Below are 18,811 nucleotides of genomic sequence, written 5' to 3' on the forward strand. Positions count from 1 at the left end.
GTGTTGATTTCCACTTAACCACAACCATCAGTTCTTCCCTTGCAGGCTCAGCCTTGTCTTTCTGCTCTTTTAGAATGTTGAGTTCTTCAGGGCTCTGCCTTAGATCCTCTTCTATGTGTCTGATGTCTGTTTATAAGGTCTCATGCACTCCTGCAGCTTGAATTGTCATTTATCTCCTGACTCCGGAACATATACCTCTGGCTCCAACCTTCAATATGGATTCTAGGCCCGTGTGTCCATCTGTCTCCTGGACACCTCCCCATCGACATCCCAAATGCTCCTCATGCCCACTGTGGCCAGAACTGAGGTCCACAGGCCCCATCTTCAGTGTGTGCTTAATCACTCAGTCGTGTTCGACTCTTTGCAACCCCATGGACTGTAGCCTGCCCGGCTGCTCTGTCCATGGGGATTCTCCAGGCAAGAATACTGGAGTGGGTTGCCATGCCCTCCTGCAGGGCATCTTCCCAACCCAGGGATTGAACCCAGCTCTCCCGCATTGCAGGCAGATTTTTTACCGTCTGTGCCACCAGGGAAGCCCCCATTCTCATTAGGTGTTTCTGTCTTTCAGAACAGCATCAGCACTTATCCAGTTGCATAAACCAGAAACCTAGGAGTCATTCTTGAGATTTCCTTCCTCTTGACCTGCTGTCTCTCCAGAATCCAATCTGTCCCTCTACCCTGAGGATTTGTACCTTTTTATATCTACCATCTCCACTCACCACCTTAGTCTCAGCTACTGCTGTCTGTTCTCTCACCAGAGCTCCCAAGGGAGCTCCCTGTATTCTCAGCTTCTATCAACCTGTTCCACCCCAAAGTGGCTTTCACACTGCCATTCTGATCGGCATGCTCCCACTAAGACCCTACCCCCAGTGGCTTCCTGTCCTTTTTCTGTCCCTTGCCCTGACCTGCGCAGTCCTGTGTGGTCTGACCCCCAAAGAGCCCTCCAGTTCAACACGCCTATGCCTTTTCCACATGTTTACCACATGGCCCTTTTTCTTGTTTGCAAGCACCTTTCTCTAGCTCCTAAGACAACCTGCCAAAAAGCTTTCACAAATGCTGTTTTCTTGTTTTTCTGTATTTCTCCTCTACAGCCCCTTCACCTATTTATTTAACTCTTCTTACTCATCCTTACGCTGTGAAGAGGCAGGGTGTCCAGTGGTTAAGAGCAGAGACTCTGAGCCCGTGTTCTGGGTTCAAATCCTAGCCTGCCATTTACTAGTTTGGGCAAGTTATTTCATCTTTCTGTGCCTCAGTTCTTTCCATCTGTAAAATGAGAATAATAATAGCACCTACATCTGAAGGCTGTCAGAAGGGTTGATTAGGTGTGCATGAGTTTCAAGTAGCGTGGGGCCAGCTATATAAGTATCTACTATTATTATTGTTACTTGTTACAAGAGTAAAGTGCTGCAATGATTGATGATTGTGAAAGCTGTTAATTTACTATTCAAAACAACTAAGAAGTATATTTAATTAAAGAAATAGATTAATAGTTAATATGAATATTTAGACAGCGAGTTAACTAAAGAAATAGATCAACAGTGTATATGAATGTTAAGAAGTGAGTTAACTAGATACCCTCAGAAAAATTGGATCCTTTTTGAGCCAGTAAACCATTTATACAAATTCAGATAATATAAGGCAGAATGATAGTAAATTATAGCATAATTATAACCTTTAGAATTAATTGAGGTATTTTAGCATTCATAGTGTTAGACAAAATCTTTCAATTAAATCAGTTATTCTGAAAGACAAAATAAATACTTAATGATTCTGGTGGCAGTCTCTTTGTCTGCGATATCCTGGTGGAGCTAGTCAGCAAATCTCTCTCTCTCTGCTGACCATGGTGGACAGTGAGCATCCATTTAGATTTGCAGGAGCTGCAGTGCACAGCAGCTGTGCTCTAGTTGCTGAGCACACTGAGAAATTCATGTTTCTGCACTGCCTTGTCAAATTTTAAAATTATTACTACTAACATTTCTAATAATACAATTACAGTTTTTTATAGTTTCAAAATGAGGCTTGTAAATACATCTTAGGATGGAGATGCGCTCTGGTCTCAGCTTTGTCTGGATATTGGTCAAGCCAGAATGTATATTCAGTGAGACTCTTGGTTTCATACTTAGCACTGTGCTCAGTTGCGTCTGAATCTTTGCACCCCGTGGACTGTAGATTTCTGCTTCTGCTTCTCTGCCCTTGGAATTTTACAGGCAAGGATACTGGAGTGTAGTGCCATTTCCTATTCCAGGGGATCTTCCCGACCCAGGAATCAAACCTGCATCTCTTGGGGTCTCCTGCATTAGCAGGCAGATTCTTTACTACTGTGCCACTTAGTTGGTAAATTTAATGTACCCTCACATATGCTCAAACCTATGACCCAGAATGCATAGATTTTCCTCAAATTGGACACATTTTGTTGACAATTATATGTGTTATGACCTTCCTTCCTTCCTTGATTCATTACAGAAGTATTATGTCTCTTGTATTGTGGTGTGCTAATGTCCAAGGATACCTGTGACAACTAACTGTGTTTTGCTTTAAGAATAAATTGAACATTTACCGAGCATTTTTTGTATGCTAGCAACTGCTCTAAGTGCTTCTATGGTTTAACTCACTTAATCTTTTGCTGCTTGTGGAGGAGAAGGTACTGTTAATTATTCTAATGCTGAGACATATAGGTTAGACAACTTATTTTTTGTAGGCAGCAGAGCCAGAATTTGAACCAGCTCTTGTAGCATAAACATTCATGTTCTTAACTGTACTGAGTGGCACGGGCGTGCTCTGTTGTGTCCGACTCGTTGAGACTCTGTGGGTAGCCTGCCAGGCCCCTCTGTCCATGGAATTTTCCAGGCAAGAATACTAGTGTGGGTTGTAATTTCCTTCTCCAGGGGATCTTCCCGACCCAGAGATCAAACTTGTGTCTCTTGCATTGACAGGTGGATTCTTTACCACTGAACCACCTGAGAAGCCCTATACTGAGTGGTAGGAAAGGTTAAGAATGCCATTTAGATTAACTTGCTATTAAGAACTGCAAATGGGAGAAGGTGGTTCTGTAAGCAGGGAAAGAGCTACCAGGATCACTGAGGATTTCCCTGTTCAGTAATATGGATCAACAACTGCCTTCCTTCCTTAAAAATTATTAACCATGAGAAGAGAATGGTGAGGAAGCATTATTAAAAAATATCTGCAATGAATTATTTTGTACTTTGTTTCCAAGCATATTTGCTTAGACAATGAATATTATTATGTACTGAGTTTTCTTAATGCAGGACTATGTCTCTTTAAAAATTTTTATAGCAAATTTATAAGGAACTCAAAGGTTATCATGAAATTCTCTTCCCTTTCAATGCTTTGGAAGGAAGTAGGTGGTATTATTTACATGCTAGGTTAGATCCATGTATTCCAGTCAGGTATTCACTGAGTAAAGTTTTATGTCTAAAACCCACTTTTCCTTGATTGACATATTCAGGTGAAAAGATAACTGCCTGAATGGAGGTTTCGACATTTGAATTGAAGATTTGTATGCTTTCTCTGTCCATATCTCAACTGTCTTCCATCTAAGCATTTTTTCTGCCCTCTTATTCCCTACATAGCATAGAGGCTGAATGTGGGCTTTGGAGATAGAATGATTGCATGTGAAACTTGTTAGCTATTTGTTAGCTGTATGATCTCCCTTCTTGATTTTCTTACCTGTAAAATGGAGCTATTAATTTTATCGAACTTGTGGGATTAATTATCACAGGCAAATTAATGTAAAGCACTTTGAAGAGCATCTGGCACCTAGTAAACATGCAGTGAATGTTAGCATTATTACCCATTTATTTCTACATAAAAGTAACTGTTGGTAAAACAGCTTTCTATTTCTTTTGTAATTTCACTCATTTAGAAATAAAATGTATTATTATCAATTTTACATATAGCATTGTTCTCAAGTCATACATTTGACACCTTATGTTTATAAGCACTTTTGATGGAAAATTCTCTCCAAAATTTTTCTGTCATAAGCCAAAATATAAAATATAAAATAAATATAAATATTTATTATAAATACATTTGAATTATTCAAAAATGTATTTATTATAATATATTTGAATTATTCAAAAAAAGGGTTGTTGACTTTAGACTGATAGCAGTTATGATGCTTTTGTAACTTAGAAATATACTTGCATTAGTCCTTCCTGAAACTTAGAATTAGCTGTATCTCTTGTTGAATATCCAGTCTTTGCTAAAGTGAGGTGAAGTGCAGTGAAGTCGCTCAGTTGTGTCCGACTCTTTGCAACCCCATGGACTGTAGCCTACCAGGCTCCTCCGTCTCTGGGATTTTCTAGGCAAGAGTACTGGAGTGGGGTGCCATTTCCTTCTCCAGGGTATCTTCCTGACCCTGGGATTGAATCCTAGTCTCCCACATTGTAGGCAGACGCTTTACCCTCTGAGCCAAATGTGGACTCCACATTTTTATTTATTTTTTTATTTTTTATTTTTTTTACTTTATTTTACTTTACAATACTGTATTGGTTTTGCCATACATTGACATGAATCCACCACGGGTGTACATGCGTTCCCAAACATAGTCTTTGCTAAAATGACAGAATCCATTCTCACTGAATTTTTTGGAATTTATTAACTTCTATTAGATTATCTTAGTTACGAAAGAATCCTCAAATTTGTAGCATCCAGTTCCACAAATTTCTTTTTTTTTTAATTTTTTTAAATTATTTTTTTAAATTTTTATTTTTACTTTATTTTACTTTACAATACTGTATTGGTTTTGCCACACATTGACATGAATCCACCACAGGTGTACATGCGTTCCCAAATATGAACCCCCCTCCCACCTCCCTCCCCATAACATCTGTTTGAGTCATCCCTGTACACCAGCCCCACAAATTTCTTAATTCTGTCACAAATAGGCTACAAAACCCCTCATGACTCCTTAATATTTCTTTGTTTTTAGCTCTTTTTGTTAAAAGTTATAGAAAAAAATGTATATTGAAACTGCAAGTAAGTAATTGAAATTGAATTGTTACCAAATCATGGTCGTTCTTGTTTCATAGATTTCTCTACCCACTTCTTCTACTCCCAGGATATATTACATATCATCCAAAAATGTTTCATAATAAAGAAAATAACTGGAATATCATTATCTCATCTAAAATTTTTAAGCAATCCCTTAATCTCATTAAATATCTAGTCAGTTTCTGAGTTTCCCTGATTATCTTAAAATCTTTTCTTAAAACAACTTATTTGTTTGAATTAATATTGAAATATACATTTTAATGGGTATGTTTTTACTATATTTTTATTAGTAAAACAACATTATTGAGGTATAATCTGAATTCGATAAACAGCACGTATCTAGTATATACAGTTTTACAGGTTTCAAACAAAGTAATGAGCACATCTGTCAGTCCAGAAAGTTTCTTTGTATCCCTTTGTAATCCCTCCCTCCTGCCCCTTCCCCTTAGGCAACCAGTGACCTACATTTTTGTCATTAGTTTGCAATTGCTATAATTTTATATGAATGGAATCATACAGCGTGTATTCTTTTTGTATTCTTTTTTGTCTATATTATTTACTAAGCATGCATATTTTAAGATGCATCCAGGTTGTCAAATGTGTCAACAGTTTCCTCCTATTTATCCACTTTACAGATAGACCAATATTTGCTTAACTATCTACCTGATGATGGATCATTTAGATGACTTACAGTTTTTGCTATTATAAATAAAGCTTCTGTAAACATTTCTGTGGATATACATTTTCATGTATATCTCTTTGATTTCATCAATGATCCAGTGATGGTTTGGTAGCATATTGTTTAGCTGCCACGTGTTTGTGTTTTTTAGAGTCTTTTTCTTGTAGTTTATTTCTAATCTCCTTTCATTGTGATCAGAAAAGATGCTTAATATGGTTTCTATTTTCTTAAATTTACCAAGGCTCACCTTGTGGCCCAGCATGTGGTCAGTCCTGGAGAAGGTTCCACGTGCACTTGAGAAGAATGTGTAGTCTGCTGCTTTTGGATGGGATGCTCTATAAATATCAATTAAGTCAAACTTATCTAAAGTGAAGAACTGGCTTTTAGTTTCATTGATCTTTTCAGTTGTTTTCTTTGTCTCGGTTTCATTTATTTCTGCTTTGATATTTATAGTTTCTTCTACTGACTTTAGGTTTTGTTTGGTTCTTCTTTCTCTAGTTGTTTTAGGTGTACGGTTAAGTTGTTTAGTTGAGATTTTTCTTGTTTCTTGACCATTCTTCTTGTTTGGACCATTGAACTTTCATTTTCATTTGTCTGTATTTTTTTTTAATTTTCTCTTTGATTTCTTCAGTAATCCATTGGTTGTTTAGTAGCATATTGTTTAGCTGCCATATGTTTCTGTTTTTTATAGTTTTTTCTTGTAGTTTATTTCTAATCTCATAGCATCATGATCAGAAAAATTGGTTGATATGGTTTCAATTTTCTTAAATTTATCAAGGCCATCTTGTTCCCCAGCATATGGTCCATCCTGTAGAATGTTCCATGTGCACTTGTGTAATCTGCTATTTGGGATAGAATGCTTTATAAATATCAATTAAGTCCATCTGGTCTAATGTGTCATTTAAGGCCTGTGTTTCCTTATTAATTTTCTGTCTGGATGATCTGTCCATTGATGGAAGTGGGGTGTTAAAGTCCCCCACTATTACTGTAGTTTTTAAAAAATTATTGTATTATGTCAATTTCTCCTTTTATGGTTGTTAGTATTTGCCTTACATATTAAGGTGTTCCTTTGTTTTTGGGTGCATATATAATTAGAATTATTATATTTTCTTGGATTGTTCCTTTGATCATTATGTAGTAGTCCTCCTCCTTTGTCTCTTGTAACAAGTCTTTGTTTTAAAATCCATTTTGTCTGATATGAGTATTGCTACTCCAGCTTTCTTTTGATTTCTGTTTGTGTGGAATACCTTCTCCCATCCTCTTACTTTAAGTCCATACGTGTCCCCAGGTCTGAGGTGGATCTCCTATAGACAGCATATATATGGGTCTTGTTTTTGAATCTACCCAACTAGTCTATGTCTTTTGGTTGGTGCATTTCATTATTTTGATTAATCAATAATTGCATTAGTTATCAGTATGGGTGTTCCTATTACCATTTTTAAAATTGCTTTGAGTATGTTTCTTTAGGTCTTTTCCTTTTGTTGTTTCCTACATAGAGAAGTTCCTTTAGCATTTGTTATAAAGCTGGTTTGGTGGTGCTGAATTGTCTTAACTTTTGCTTGTTGAACAGTCTTTTTATTTCTCTGTCAAATCTGAATGAGAGCCTCACTGTGGAGAGTATTCTTGTTTGTAGGTTCTCTTTCATCACTTTAAATATTTCGTGCCATTCCCTTCTCGCTTGCAGAGTTTGTGTTCAGAAATCAGCCAATAACCTTCTGGGAGTTCCCTTGTATGTTACGTTATTTGTCGGTTTTCCCTTGTTGCTTTTAGTATTTTGTCTCTAATTTTTGTCAGTTTGATTACTGTGTGTCCCAGTGTGTTCCTCCTTGGGTTTATCCTTCCCGGGACTCTCTGTGCTTCCTGGACATGGTTGACTATTTCCTTTTCCATGTTGGGTAAGTTTTTAACTATTATTTCTTCCAGTGTTTACTTGGGCCCTTTCTCTCTTTTCCTCCTGGGACCCCTATAATGCAAGTGTTGGTGCATTTAATGTTATCCCAGAGGTCTCTTGGACTGTCTTCATTTCTTCTCATTTTTTTATCTACATTTTGTTCCACAGCAGTGATTTTCACCATTCTGTCTTACAGGTCACTTATCCATTTTTCTGTCTCAGTTATCCTGTTACTGATTCCTTCCAGTGTACTATTCATCTCTGTTCATATGTTGTTTAGTTCTTCTGGGTGTTTGTTAAATATTTCTTGCATCTTCTCCATTTCCCAGCCCCCTGCCCGCAAGATCCTGGATCATCTTCAGTATCATTATTCTGAATCCTTTTTCTGGAAGGTTGCCTATCTTCACCTTTCTGTAGCTTTTTTTTTTTTCCTGAGGTTTTATCTTGTTCCTTCATCTGGGACATAACCCTCTGCCTTTTAATTTTTGTTTAACTTTCTGTGACTGTGGTTTTCATTTTGAAGGCTGCAGAATTATAGTTCTTCTCTCTATAAGTTAATTTTTAACAACTGTATTTAACTGCCAAGTCACAAAATTCCTGAAAAAAATATTGGCTGTTATTACTTCAGTTCAGTTCAGTTCAGTTGCTCAGTCGTGTCCAACTCTTTGCAACCCCATGAATCGCAGCACGCCAGGCCTCCCTGTCCATCACTAACTCCTGGAGTTCACTCAGACTCATGTCCATTGAGTTAGTGATGCCATCCAGCCATCTCATCCTCTGTCGTCCTCTTCTCCTCCTGCCCCCAATCCCTCCCAGCATCAGAGTCTTTTCCAATGAGTCAACTCTTCGTATGAGGTGGCCAAAGTACTGGAGTTTCAGCTTTTGCATCATTCCTTCCAAAGAAATCCCAGGGTTGATCTCCTTCAGAATGGATTGGTTGGATCTCCTTGCAGTCCAAGGGACTCTCAAGAGTCTTCTCCAACACCACAGTTCAAAAGCATCAATTCTTCGGCACTCAGGTTTCTTCATAGTCCAACTCTCACATCCATACATGACCACTGGAAAAACCATAGCCTTGACTAGATGGACCTTTGTTGGCAAAGTAATATCTCTGCTTTTGAATATGCTATCTAGGTTGGTCATCACTTTTCTTCCAAGGAGTAAGCGTCTTTGAATTTCATGGCTGCAGTCACCATCTGCAGTGATTTTGGAGCCCCCAAAAATAAAGTCTGACACTGTTTCCACTGTTTCCCCATCTATTTCCCATGAAGTGATGGGACTGGATGCCATGATCTTTTCTGAATGTTGAGCTTTAAGCCAACTTTTTCCACTCTCCTCTTTCACTTTCATTAAGAAGCTCGTTAGTTCTTCTTTACTTTCTGCCATAAGGGTGGTGTCATCTGCATATCTGAGGTTATTGATATTTCTCCCGGCAATCTTGATTCCAGTTTGTGCTTCTTCCAGCCCAGCGTTTCTCATGATGTACTCTGCATATAAATTAAATAAGCAGGGTGACAATATACAGCCTTGACGTACTCCTTTTCCTATTTGGAACCAGTGTGTTGTTCCATGTCCAGTGCTAACTGTTGCTTCCTGACCTGCATACACATTTAGTGCAAGCCAAATCCAGCATGGCATTATAGAGTAGTAGAACATGTTTCTCTGTTATTCATATTTTTAAAATTTTTTCTTAATACTAATAGTGAGAGGCAGAGGTTTGATCAAATTCAGGCTCAACTTTTTGGTAAGATTGTTGCAAAGTTTATGAAAGGCTACTGCTTATCATTTCCTTTATCCATTGATTTATTAGGCCTGCAAATTAGTGATAGTCTAATTCTATCATTCTTTCTTTATTTTAAGTAGCTGGGATGATCTATAAGGGAAAACTTACCTAGAACTAGTTGATTACAGTGAGGTGTAAGTTTGTTAAGGAAATGAAGGATAATAAAAAATATTTCACTTTTACTCATTTTCAGAATGAGTTGGCTCCCTCATATCTTTCTAAGGTGCCAGTGACTTTTTTTAAGTGTTGTTATGAACTTAGAGATTTAAACATATCTGATGTGTTTTAGTCCACTGAGATTTTATGCTTATTGGTACTTAAACTGATCCATGTTTTGACTGAAGGGAGCCTCTTCAAGTTGATCCTTGATGCTTTTGACACACATTCAGTAATCTTGGATAGCTTGCTTGCTCTCTGGCAAGACATGTTTATGACTCATCATCTGTAGTTCACGCCTTATACTGAGTCATTTTTCCAGGGAGCCAGAGTCCTTTAATAGAATATGGTATTTAGAATTGTATGGTAACACTTACACGTGGAATCTAAAATATGATACCAGTGAACTTATCTATGAAACAGAAGCAGACTCACAGACATAGAGAACAGACTTGTGGTTGCCAAGGGGGAGTGGGTGTTGGGGAAGAGTAGATCGGATGGAGTTTGGAATTAGTAGATATAAACTATTTTACATAGAATGGATAAATAACAAGGTTCTACTATATAGCACGGAATTCAATATCCTGTGATAAACCATAATGGAAAAGAATATGAAGAAGAGTGTATAACTATATATAACTGAATCACTTTACTGTTTGTTGTAAATTAACTGTACTTCCATAAAATAAACTTAAAAGATAGATTATGGTATTTAGAAACCATAATCTAGGCACTGGGGTTACTTCCTACTACTAGATTCTCAACTGTTTCTAGTACATTTAAGTGGATGAGCTGAGAAGGTACACATATACACAAACATTTTTATGATAAAATATATTATGAGTTTATTCATTATTTTCATTTGAAATTTAGGAGTATAAGATTTTAGCTAAACTTTCTTACATTTGTTTTTCTTTTTCTGCCATGCTGAAAATCCCAGTTGTCAGTAACATTGTACTATCATTTGCTACACACACGACAAATATTCATAACATTACCAACACTATCTTCAGTAACATGATTATTAAAAAGTTATATATAGAGATGAAAAATCAAATTTATATTTCAAGGCACTTTAAATAGCTTTTTTCTGATGCTTTTTTCGCCAATGTGGTAAACAATTAGGTTAATTTGATTAATCTTGTTCCCAAATTTTAGATATTGAATTTAAATCTGTTTTATGATTATACAAAATATTTACATGTTTCCAAAGTATAATCTGTTAAGACATGATATTTTCCAGTTAGCATATATCCCTTTTCTTTCCCTGGTGTATATTATGATTTTATTTTAAAAATCTGTATATATATATTTGTATGTTGTATTCCTTAGGTGAATGGAAACATATATTCTACCTTGCTGTTTTATCAGTATATCCAGGAGGTGCCCCATAGAAATATATGTATTTCTGATCCTTTTTTAGCTCTTAGTATTCATGTTTGATGTCTATAATTTTTCCACTAAGATTTTCTCCAGATGATTTTGGGTCATTTCCAGTATTTGAGATTACAAAATTTGATATCTTTTTATATTTTTGCCAGTGTATATTTGGGATATGTCTTCATTTTAAATATTTATTTACTTGACTGTGCTGGGTCTTAGTTGCTGTACACCAGATCTTTTATCTTCATTGCAGCATGTGAACTCTTAGTTGCAGCATGTGGGCTCTAGTTCCCTGACCAGGGATTGAACCCCAGGCCACTTGCATAGGGAGCATGGAGCCTTATCCTCTGGACCACCAGGGAAGTTGCTGGGATATATTTTCATATTAGTATTTTTCCAACATTGCATGTGTGAAAATTTGCAAACACACCTATTCCTACCACCTAAACGGATATAGAATTTACATATTGTGAAATGTGCAAAAATAAGTGTACATTCATTGTTTTGACATTTGCACTTTTTTTAGTTGTGTCATTTATTTATATTGAGTTGTAAGCATCCTTTTTGTATTCTAGATCTAAGTCCCTTATCAGATAAATGGTTTGCAAATATTTTCTCCCATTCTGTGAGTTATCCTTTCACTTTCTTGATGGTGTCCTTTTACAGCATGCAAGTTTTCAGTTTTGGTGATGTCCAGTTTATCTGCTTTTTCTTTTGATGCTTATGCTTTCAGTGTTGTGTCTAGGAAGCCATTGCCTAATCCAAGGTTTATGCCTATATTTTCTTCGAAGAGTTTTATACTTTTGGCTCCTATACTTATGGTATGAGGTAGAAGTTCAACTTAATTCAAAGGAGAAATAACTTTTCAACAACTGTTGCTGGGAAAACTTAATATCCACGTGTGAAATAATGGTCTTTGGCACCCTGGTCAAAAAAATTAATTGTTCATAAATATGAGGGCTTATTTCTAGACATTAAATTTTGTTTCATTGTTATGTATGTCTGTCTTTTTTAAGAATTCATGAATTTAAGGAGGACATTTACAAAAGAATGCATTTGTGACTCACTGTTTATAACCTCTGTTCATGGTTCTCTATATATGTTTTGTCTCAATAGCTTCTCCCATTTGTTTCTACAATTATCTCATTTTGTATGTAATGCCATATGGGAAGGGAATGCTTGGTGGTGAGTATAATATTAATGTCACTGGGATGGTTATATTCCCATTTTTCAAAGACTGCTTTGAACACAGACAGGGAGTATCTTCAGTTGGGAGTGATGGCATAAAATTATGAAAATAAGGAAGCTTATGGTTCAAAGATTTTCTTACCTTATTTAAATCTGAGATGGAGTTCTGTGAAAGTACATTAAACTAATGGGTATGACTTCCTCTTTCATAAAATAGACATTTCAGACCTATCAAAAATTATTCTTTATGATTATACTTCTTTATAGAGTTCCTGAGTTGGAGATAGAAGAAGAAACTCAAGTTCAAGAGATGACCCTAGATGAGTGGAAAAATCTTCAAGAACAGACCAGACCAAAGCCTGAATTTAACATCCGGAAACCTGAGTCTACTGTCCCTTCCAAAGCAGTGGTGATACACAAGTCTAAATATAGAGATGATGTAAGCATGATGTTTTATATCTAGAGGCAATCTTCATTGTTACCTTATTGAAAATGAAATGGAACATTAGTAGCTGACATTCTAGTTTCAACATTATAGTAATCAGATGTGTCTGTTTCAACCTAAGAGTAACCATGCATGTCTAATTTTACTATATTTTTATTAAATGAAAAAAAAAATTGACCCATTAATACTTGATCCAAAGCAGTTATAGTGAGCACATTTTCTGCTCACTCCAGAACTGTGTGAAGACTGTGCTTACACTGTGTGTTTTAGTTGCATTTCAATTTTGTGTCAAAAGAGAGATCCAGAATGTTTCCCTGAATGATGCCATTTCATAGGATAACTACTAGGCATTTTCGTGATTAAATTAGCTTCAGTTATGATTCTTTTTTTTAAATTCAAGTATAGTTGATTTACAGTATTTTTATAGTTTCAGGTGTACAGAAAAGTGATTCAATGTTATTTTTCACAGTTCTGATTCTTAATAAGCGTGTTTAACTGAAGCTAGTTGATCACTTTAAACCAGTCAGAGTTGGGTGAATCCTTTCTTGTGATATTGCAGTAGCTTTGCTCCCTCTGCGGAAATTCACCAGAGGACCCCTGAAGTCCCTCCCCCAGGACAGGCACTGCTAGCATGGCCAGCTATCCATTTGGGATTGCTAACTCATTCTTAAGATCTGATTTTACATGGTTTGTGTTCACCTATTTGTTGGCGGCTTCAGCTTTGAAAATATCTTACAGCATATATTGATAAGGATGGTCAGAGAGTTATTTAACCACATTCTATTTGCATTCCTAAACTTAAGGGAGGGTACACTGACGCATTGGAATTTTAAAATTTAGAGTTAGTATCATTCAGTCACAGCTATTTATCTTGATACCAGTCTCTGTGTCAATGATGGTGGTGAGCACTCTTCCTCTCTGCTTGATGTTATTCCTTGATTTTCCATTTGAAAATCAGGAGTTTTATACTATGTAGATTTGTCTGTGTTCCCATTTACATTTTGGTTAGTTATATTCTTTTTATGAATAGTTTCTCTAGGGGATCATTTATGATACTGGATTCCTTCCTACCTCCTCTTTCCATCAGTCCAAATTCCAGGAGTCTGTGTTTTGAGCTGTTCCTCTAGAAAAGGCTTTTTGTACACATACAAGGCCAGAGCCTTATTCTCTCAGAAAGCTCTGTGAGGTCTTTTTACAAGTCTATCAGCTAGTTGGGTTGGGTTTTTTTTCCCTATCCACTTACTTCTTTTGTAAATAAAGTTTTGCCTAAACAATTGTGCTGTCAGGATTTGAAATGTGCAGCTGACATGTTAAGTAAAAATAGAAGCTGTTCTTCTTAATCCACACCAGATTCATCTTCGCTGGCTTCTGAGAGAGGTCTCCTGGAATCTTTGAAGCAACTGGGTTAGCTGAGTCATGGAGCTTGGTCTCAGTAAGGCACACATCTTTGGTACTTATTAACCTTACAGCATTGATGATTTCAGCCAGGAATTGTTCTTAAAGAGACAGAAGCCAAATCGTGGTGTCACTACTTTGTTCTGGATACACTAAAGAGAACAAAAGCACTAGAATAATACCTCTTGTTTCCTTGGAGCTCTGTTCTTGCCAAAGTTAAGACCTAACAGTAGTCTATGAGTAGAGCGGGCCCTTAAAGCACTTTGGCCTGGCAGTTTGCTCACTCAACTTCCCCTGCAAGCTGTGCCTTCTTACTGGGAAGCTGCATCTCTGCTGAGGTGCCTGGACGGCCAACTGTTTTCTAAATTAGGCAGTAGTTTATTATTTTGCCTGTTACATTTTTTGTGTGTTTATCTTGTTGTCAGAGTGCAAGTGTTCCTGAATTGTTCTTTCCTTCATCTTTTTAGCTTCAAGAGTACATCTGCCTAAGGACACAAATGTTAAACATGAAGCCTGGAGTAAACATATGGCCAAAAGGGAAATACATGCTCTGGGAGATTTGATTCCATTTGCTGGACAAACAAATGGCTGTTTAACCATATAACACTTTGGAGATTCTCATCCGTAATCATTGGTCTATTTTCTGCAGGTTTATATTTCTCTGTAGGTTTATATTTTACTTACAAGTGAGAAGTTTCATTCGTTGTTAGGAATTGAAACCAAATCAAATTTGAAAGTTTATTAATACAGTTTTATCAAGAGACAAAACTAATTTGACCTCTTGATTCACGTCTGACTCTTGTGATCCCATGGCCTGTAGCCTGCCAGGTTCCCCTGTCCATGGGATTCTCCCGGCAAGAATACTGGAGAAGGTTGCCATTTCCTTCTCCAGGGGATTTTCCCAACCCAGAAATTGAACCCAGCTCTCCTGAATTGCAGGCAGTTTCTTTACCACCTGAGCTACTACAAGGGAAGGCCCCATACAATAAAATGTATATTCTCAAAGAATTTTAACTAAGGCGGTTTTTAAAAAGCAGAGTTCTTTATTCAGCCTTGGTAGCAACCCTTAGATAATCATACTGTTGTTACTCTTTCCATATATTTTGAGTCGAAATTATTTACTGTAAATCATCCTGTTTTTGACATATGGTATTTGTACAGTCAGTACCCATGTTGAGAGCAGTTTCTCCATCAAGTTCTTTTCTAGGAAGGTGAATTTTCCTTATTTATCAAAGTAGCATTTGTGAACAAAACAAAAGGCAGGAACTAAAACTTTTCAATCTCAGCAAAATACACTTAGATATGCAACATTTATAGGATTTCTGTTAGTCATGTTAAATCTTACATCTTAACCTACTAAACTGATAGAAATTTGGTCTGACTTGAAGTAAGTTCAAAAATGCTTGAATTAAGACTATGACACTACTGTGTATAAAGTAGGTGACTATTGAGAACCTACTGTATAGTTTAGGGAACTCTGTTCAATACTCTAGGATAATCTGTATGGTGATAGAATCTTAAAAGAGTGGATTTATGCATTTATATAGCCAACAGGGGCTTTCCTGGTGGCTCAGCAGTAAAGAATCCAGCTGCGGTGCAGGAGACACAGTTCGATCCCTGGGTCGGGAAGATCCCCTGGAGAAGGACATGGCAACCCACTCCAGTATTCTTGCCTGGAGAATCCCAAGGACAGGGGAGCCTGGTGGGCTACAGTTCATTGGGTTGGAGTCAGACACGAGTTAGTGACTGAACAACAGCAATAGCGGACTGACTTTGTTGTTACAGCAGAAACTACCCCAGCACTGTAAATCAGCCACTCCCATTAAATAGAAAAAAGAAGGCCTGTCAGTATGAGAACGTGTGGCTGCAAAGTGTGCAAAACCCACGCAGCTGGAAGCAGAGCAGCAGCAGCATCTTCCCCTGCTCAGCCCAGCGAGTGTCCATGGAGACGGCCGTGTGTACGTTCTGTGTTTGATGCTGTAACTGTGTTTCAGATGGTAAAGGATGACTATGAAGATGATGCCCACGTTTTCCGGAAAGCAGCCAATGACATCACATCCCAGCTGGAGATTAATTTTGGTAACCTCCCTCGTCCCGGGCGTGGAGCCAGAGGTGGCACACGGGGAGGCCGGGGAAGGATCAGAAGGGCAGAAAACTATGGACCCAGGGCAGAAGTGGTGGTAAGTGTGTATATTCTAAATCCTGGATGGTTTTCTGAAGTGAGAGGATGAAGATGCCCTGGGCCTACGTAGTTTGATTTTGGAGGATCATGAAGTTCTGCCTGATCTAGATAGAGGACGTTCTTTCTCCTCTGTCTAGTGTGGGCCTCATGTTAAGAGTGTTTGGAATGATCATCAGCATGATGGGCATTAGTTGGATACAGACCATTGTGTAGCCCTGGCCTCCCGGGTCTCCAGGGAAGTCTGTCTGCTATGATTGTACACTCAGAGCTGGAGAAAAATTCACACATGTGCATCAGATGAGGTCCCCAGGCTTGGTATTGAATTAGATCAACTGACAGTTGCTTACTACGGTGTAAGCAACCCTGTGCCCTGATGCTTTCAGTGTAGACAGAATCATTCCAACAGCTTCAAGGCAACCTTTTCACGTCAAACCATTCTTTGCCACTCTTCAGCCGACACTGCCCTACTTCTGGGACAGACAACCTTGTTCCTTACTCCATGGGGCCTTTCTGCCTGCTGGCCTTCCTCCTGCCCCTTTGCCTGTTTACCTAGGATAGATCCTCTACCCTCCCTTCATCAGAGGAGGCTTCCAGACCAGGTCAGAGTCCTTCCTTTCTGTGAAGCACCGTCTGCATTTGTAATTGTACTATTGCTGGTACAGTTGTCGGTCAGCATCTGCTGTCTCCAGAAGACAGACTGGTTTCCCCAGTGCCTAGCATAATATAAGCTGTACTAGACGCTTCATCAGTGTTTTATGAACAAATATACCAATACCTGTTTAGTGGGAATTGGGCACAAGGTTCAGCGGCCAGCAGAGGCACCCATGCTGTCCTTGTGAGAATGGAGAAGCCCCTTCTTTGTGGCTGATCTTGGAAATACTCCTTTTGCTGCCGATTCCCTTATTCCAGGGAGCAACCCGTGGGAGGCGTCTAACTTGTTATACTTCAGCAAGAACAAAAACAAGTGTTTTTTCTGGGTAAATTTGAGGCCAGTTGGGAAAAAGGATCTATTCTGGAAATAGAAAATACACACCTGCCCCTTTCCAATAGCAGCTCTGCCACTGTGGTGCAGTGTGGCTCTCTGGTGCAAGGGACCCTGCCACCCACCTGGGCTCTTCCAGCTCTGCACCACCCTCAGGCCCCACCCGCCTTCACAGTTGCATTGTGTCAGAATCCTGTTCTTTTTGCTCATTTGTTGTGGTTATCTCCATAAGTTTCTCTTCTAGAAGACGTCACTTAACTGTAATGTGTGCATGGCCACCAAGTTGCACTGGATGCCCTGACTGTGGGCCTCTAGTCCCAGGCCATGTGTTACTGATGTGACCAGTATGCTCCTCCTGCAGGAGCTCTGTGAGCTCCTGAGGGTAGGACTGTCTTTAGCCATCCTTGTATCTCCATGTAGCAAACATTCTGTCATGTTTATCGGATGAAGGAGGAGCTAAAGGGTCCAGGTGGTGCTAGTGGTAAAGAACCCACCTGCCAATGCAGGATACATGAGACACGGGTTTGATCCCTGAGTCGGGAAGATTCCCTGGAGGAAGGCATGACAGTCCACTCTAGTATTCTTGCCTGGAGAAGCCCATGGACAAAGGAGCCTGTTGGGGTATAGTCCATAGGGCTGCAAAGAGTCAGACACAACTGAAGTGACTTCGCACACATGCATGCAAGGTGCAAATAAAGGATCACAGTAAGGGTTTGTGGGAGTGAGGGCTGGGGCAGGGCGTGGGGGAGGCAGGGTGGCAGGCACTGCCAGCCATTCTGCAGCAGGGACAGAGCGGGTCAGAGGAGGGAGAAGCATGCTTCTGTGCCCCCCCTCTGCAGGGTCTGGGCAGAACTTGGCTGCAGCTCAGAGCAGGGCCTCACATGGAGTGACCCTGCCACTCTTCTCTTCCCACTGGGCCTCTCCCTCCCTCAACGTTTGGGCTGCTTACCCCTACTCAGTTAGCTCCTTCATGATGTTGGGAGGGATTGGGGGCAGGAGGAGAAGGGGATGACAGAGGATGAGATGGCTGGATGGCATCACGGACTCGATGGACGTGAGTCTGAGTGAACTCCGGGAGTTGGTGATGGACAGGGAGGCCTGGCGTGCTGCGATTCTTGGGGTCGCAAAGAGTCGGACGCGACTGAGCGACTGAACTGACCTGAAGTGAGAGAGTAGGTACTGTGTTTCACACACTTCTGCACCCAAGTGGGAATGGGTGAACTGACAGTTGGTTTCAAAACTTCTCTTTTTTAGATACAAGATGTTGCTCCAAACCCGGATGACCCTGAAGATTTCCCTGCTCTGGCTTGAGACAGCCCAATTTCCCTGGCAACTTAAACAGCACTGGCATACCTATGAAGAGACTATTCTTGCTGTGGGGAAGAGAGTCAGACTCTAAGAACAATAGATGTTGCTTTTTCCCGTGTAATTTGAACTCATTGTACTCTTTTTGGTGTGGGTAGTTTGTGGGAACAGGGATTTCTCCAGACACCTAAAGAGCAGCAGTTCTGGCTGGGGGTTAGTCTGGCACTTTCCCAGGAAGGTAGATAATGGTGATTATTTTTTTATTTAATGAATTCCAGATGTAGTTCAGAAATAATGTTTAAAACCTGTACATAGAGATTGTATTGAATCCTCCACAAAAGCATGGAGAGTAAAGCAAGTTGTAAAATAGAATCTATTGAGACTACTTAGTAAATTGTATAGATACCAG

At 38.9% G+C, this 18,811-nt stretch overlaps 1 protein-coding gene across 1 annotated transcript in view; it reads left to right on the forward strand.

The window, feature by feature from the left end:
• The window catches only part of HABP4 (hyaluronan binding protein 4), a 35,060-nt gene extending 16,534 nt beyond the window's left edge, over positions 1 to 18,526 (forward strand). Inside the window, exons 6-8 of the mRNA XM_052644977.1 lie at positions 12,361 to 12,532; positions 15,928 to 16,113; positions 18,352 to 18,526. Of these exons, the coding sequence (XP_052500937.1) occupies positions 12,361 to 12,532; positions 15,928 to 16,113; positions 18,352 to 18,408 (415 nt within the window). The 3' untranslated portion in view covers positions 18,409 to 18,526. The remainder of the gene's footprint in view (positions 1 to 12,360; positions 12,533 to 15,927; positions 16,114 to 18,351) is intronic.
• The last annotated feature ends 285 nt before the right edge of the window (positions 18,527 to 18,811 follow it).

This window comes from Budorcas taxicolor, chromosome 8 (assembly GCF_023091745.1).
Source record: "Budorcas taxicolor isolate Tak-1 chromosome 8, Takin1.1, whole genome shotgun sequence".
Taxonomy (NCBI): Eukaryota; Metazoa; Chordata; class Mammalia; order Artiodactyla; family Bovidae; genus Budorcas; species Budorcas taxicolor.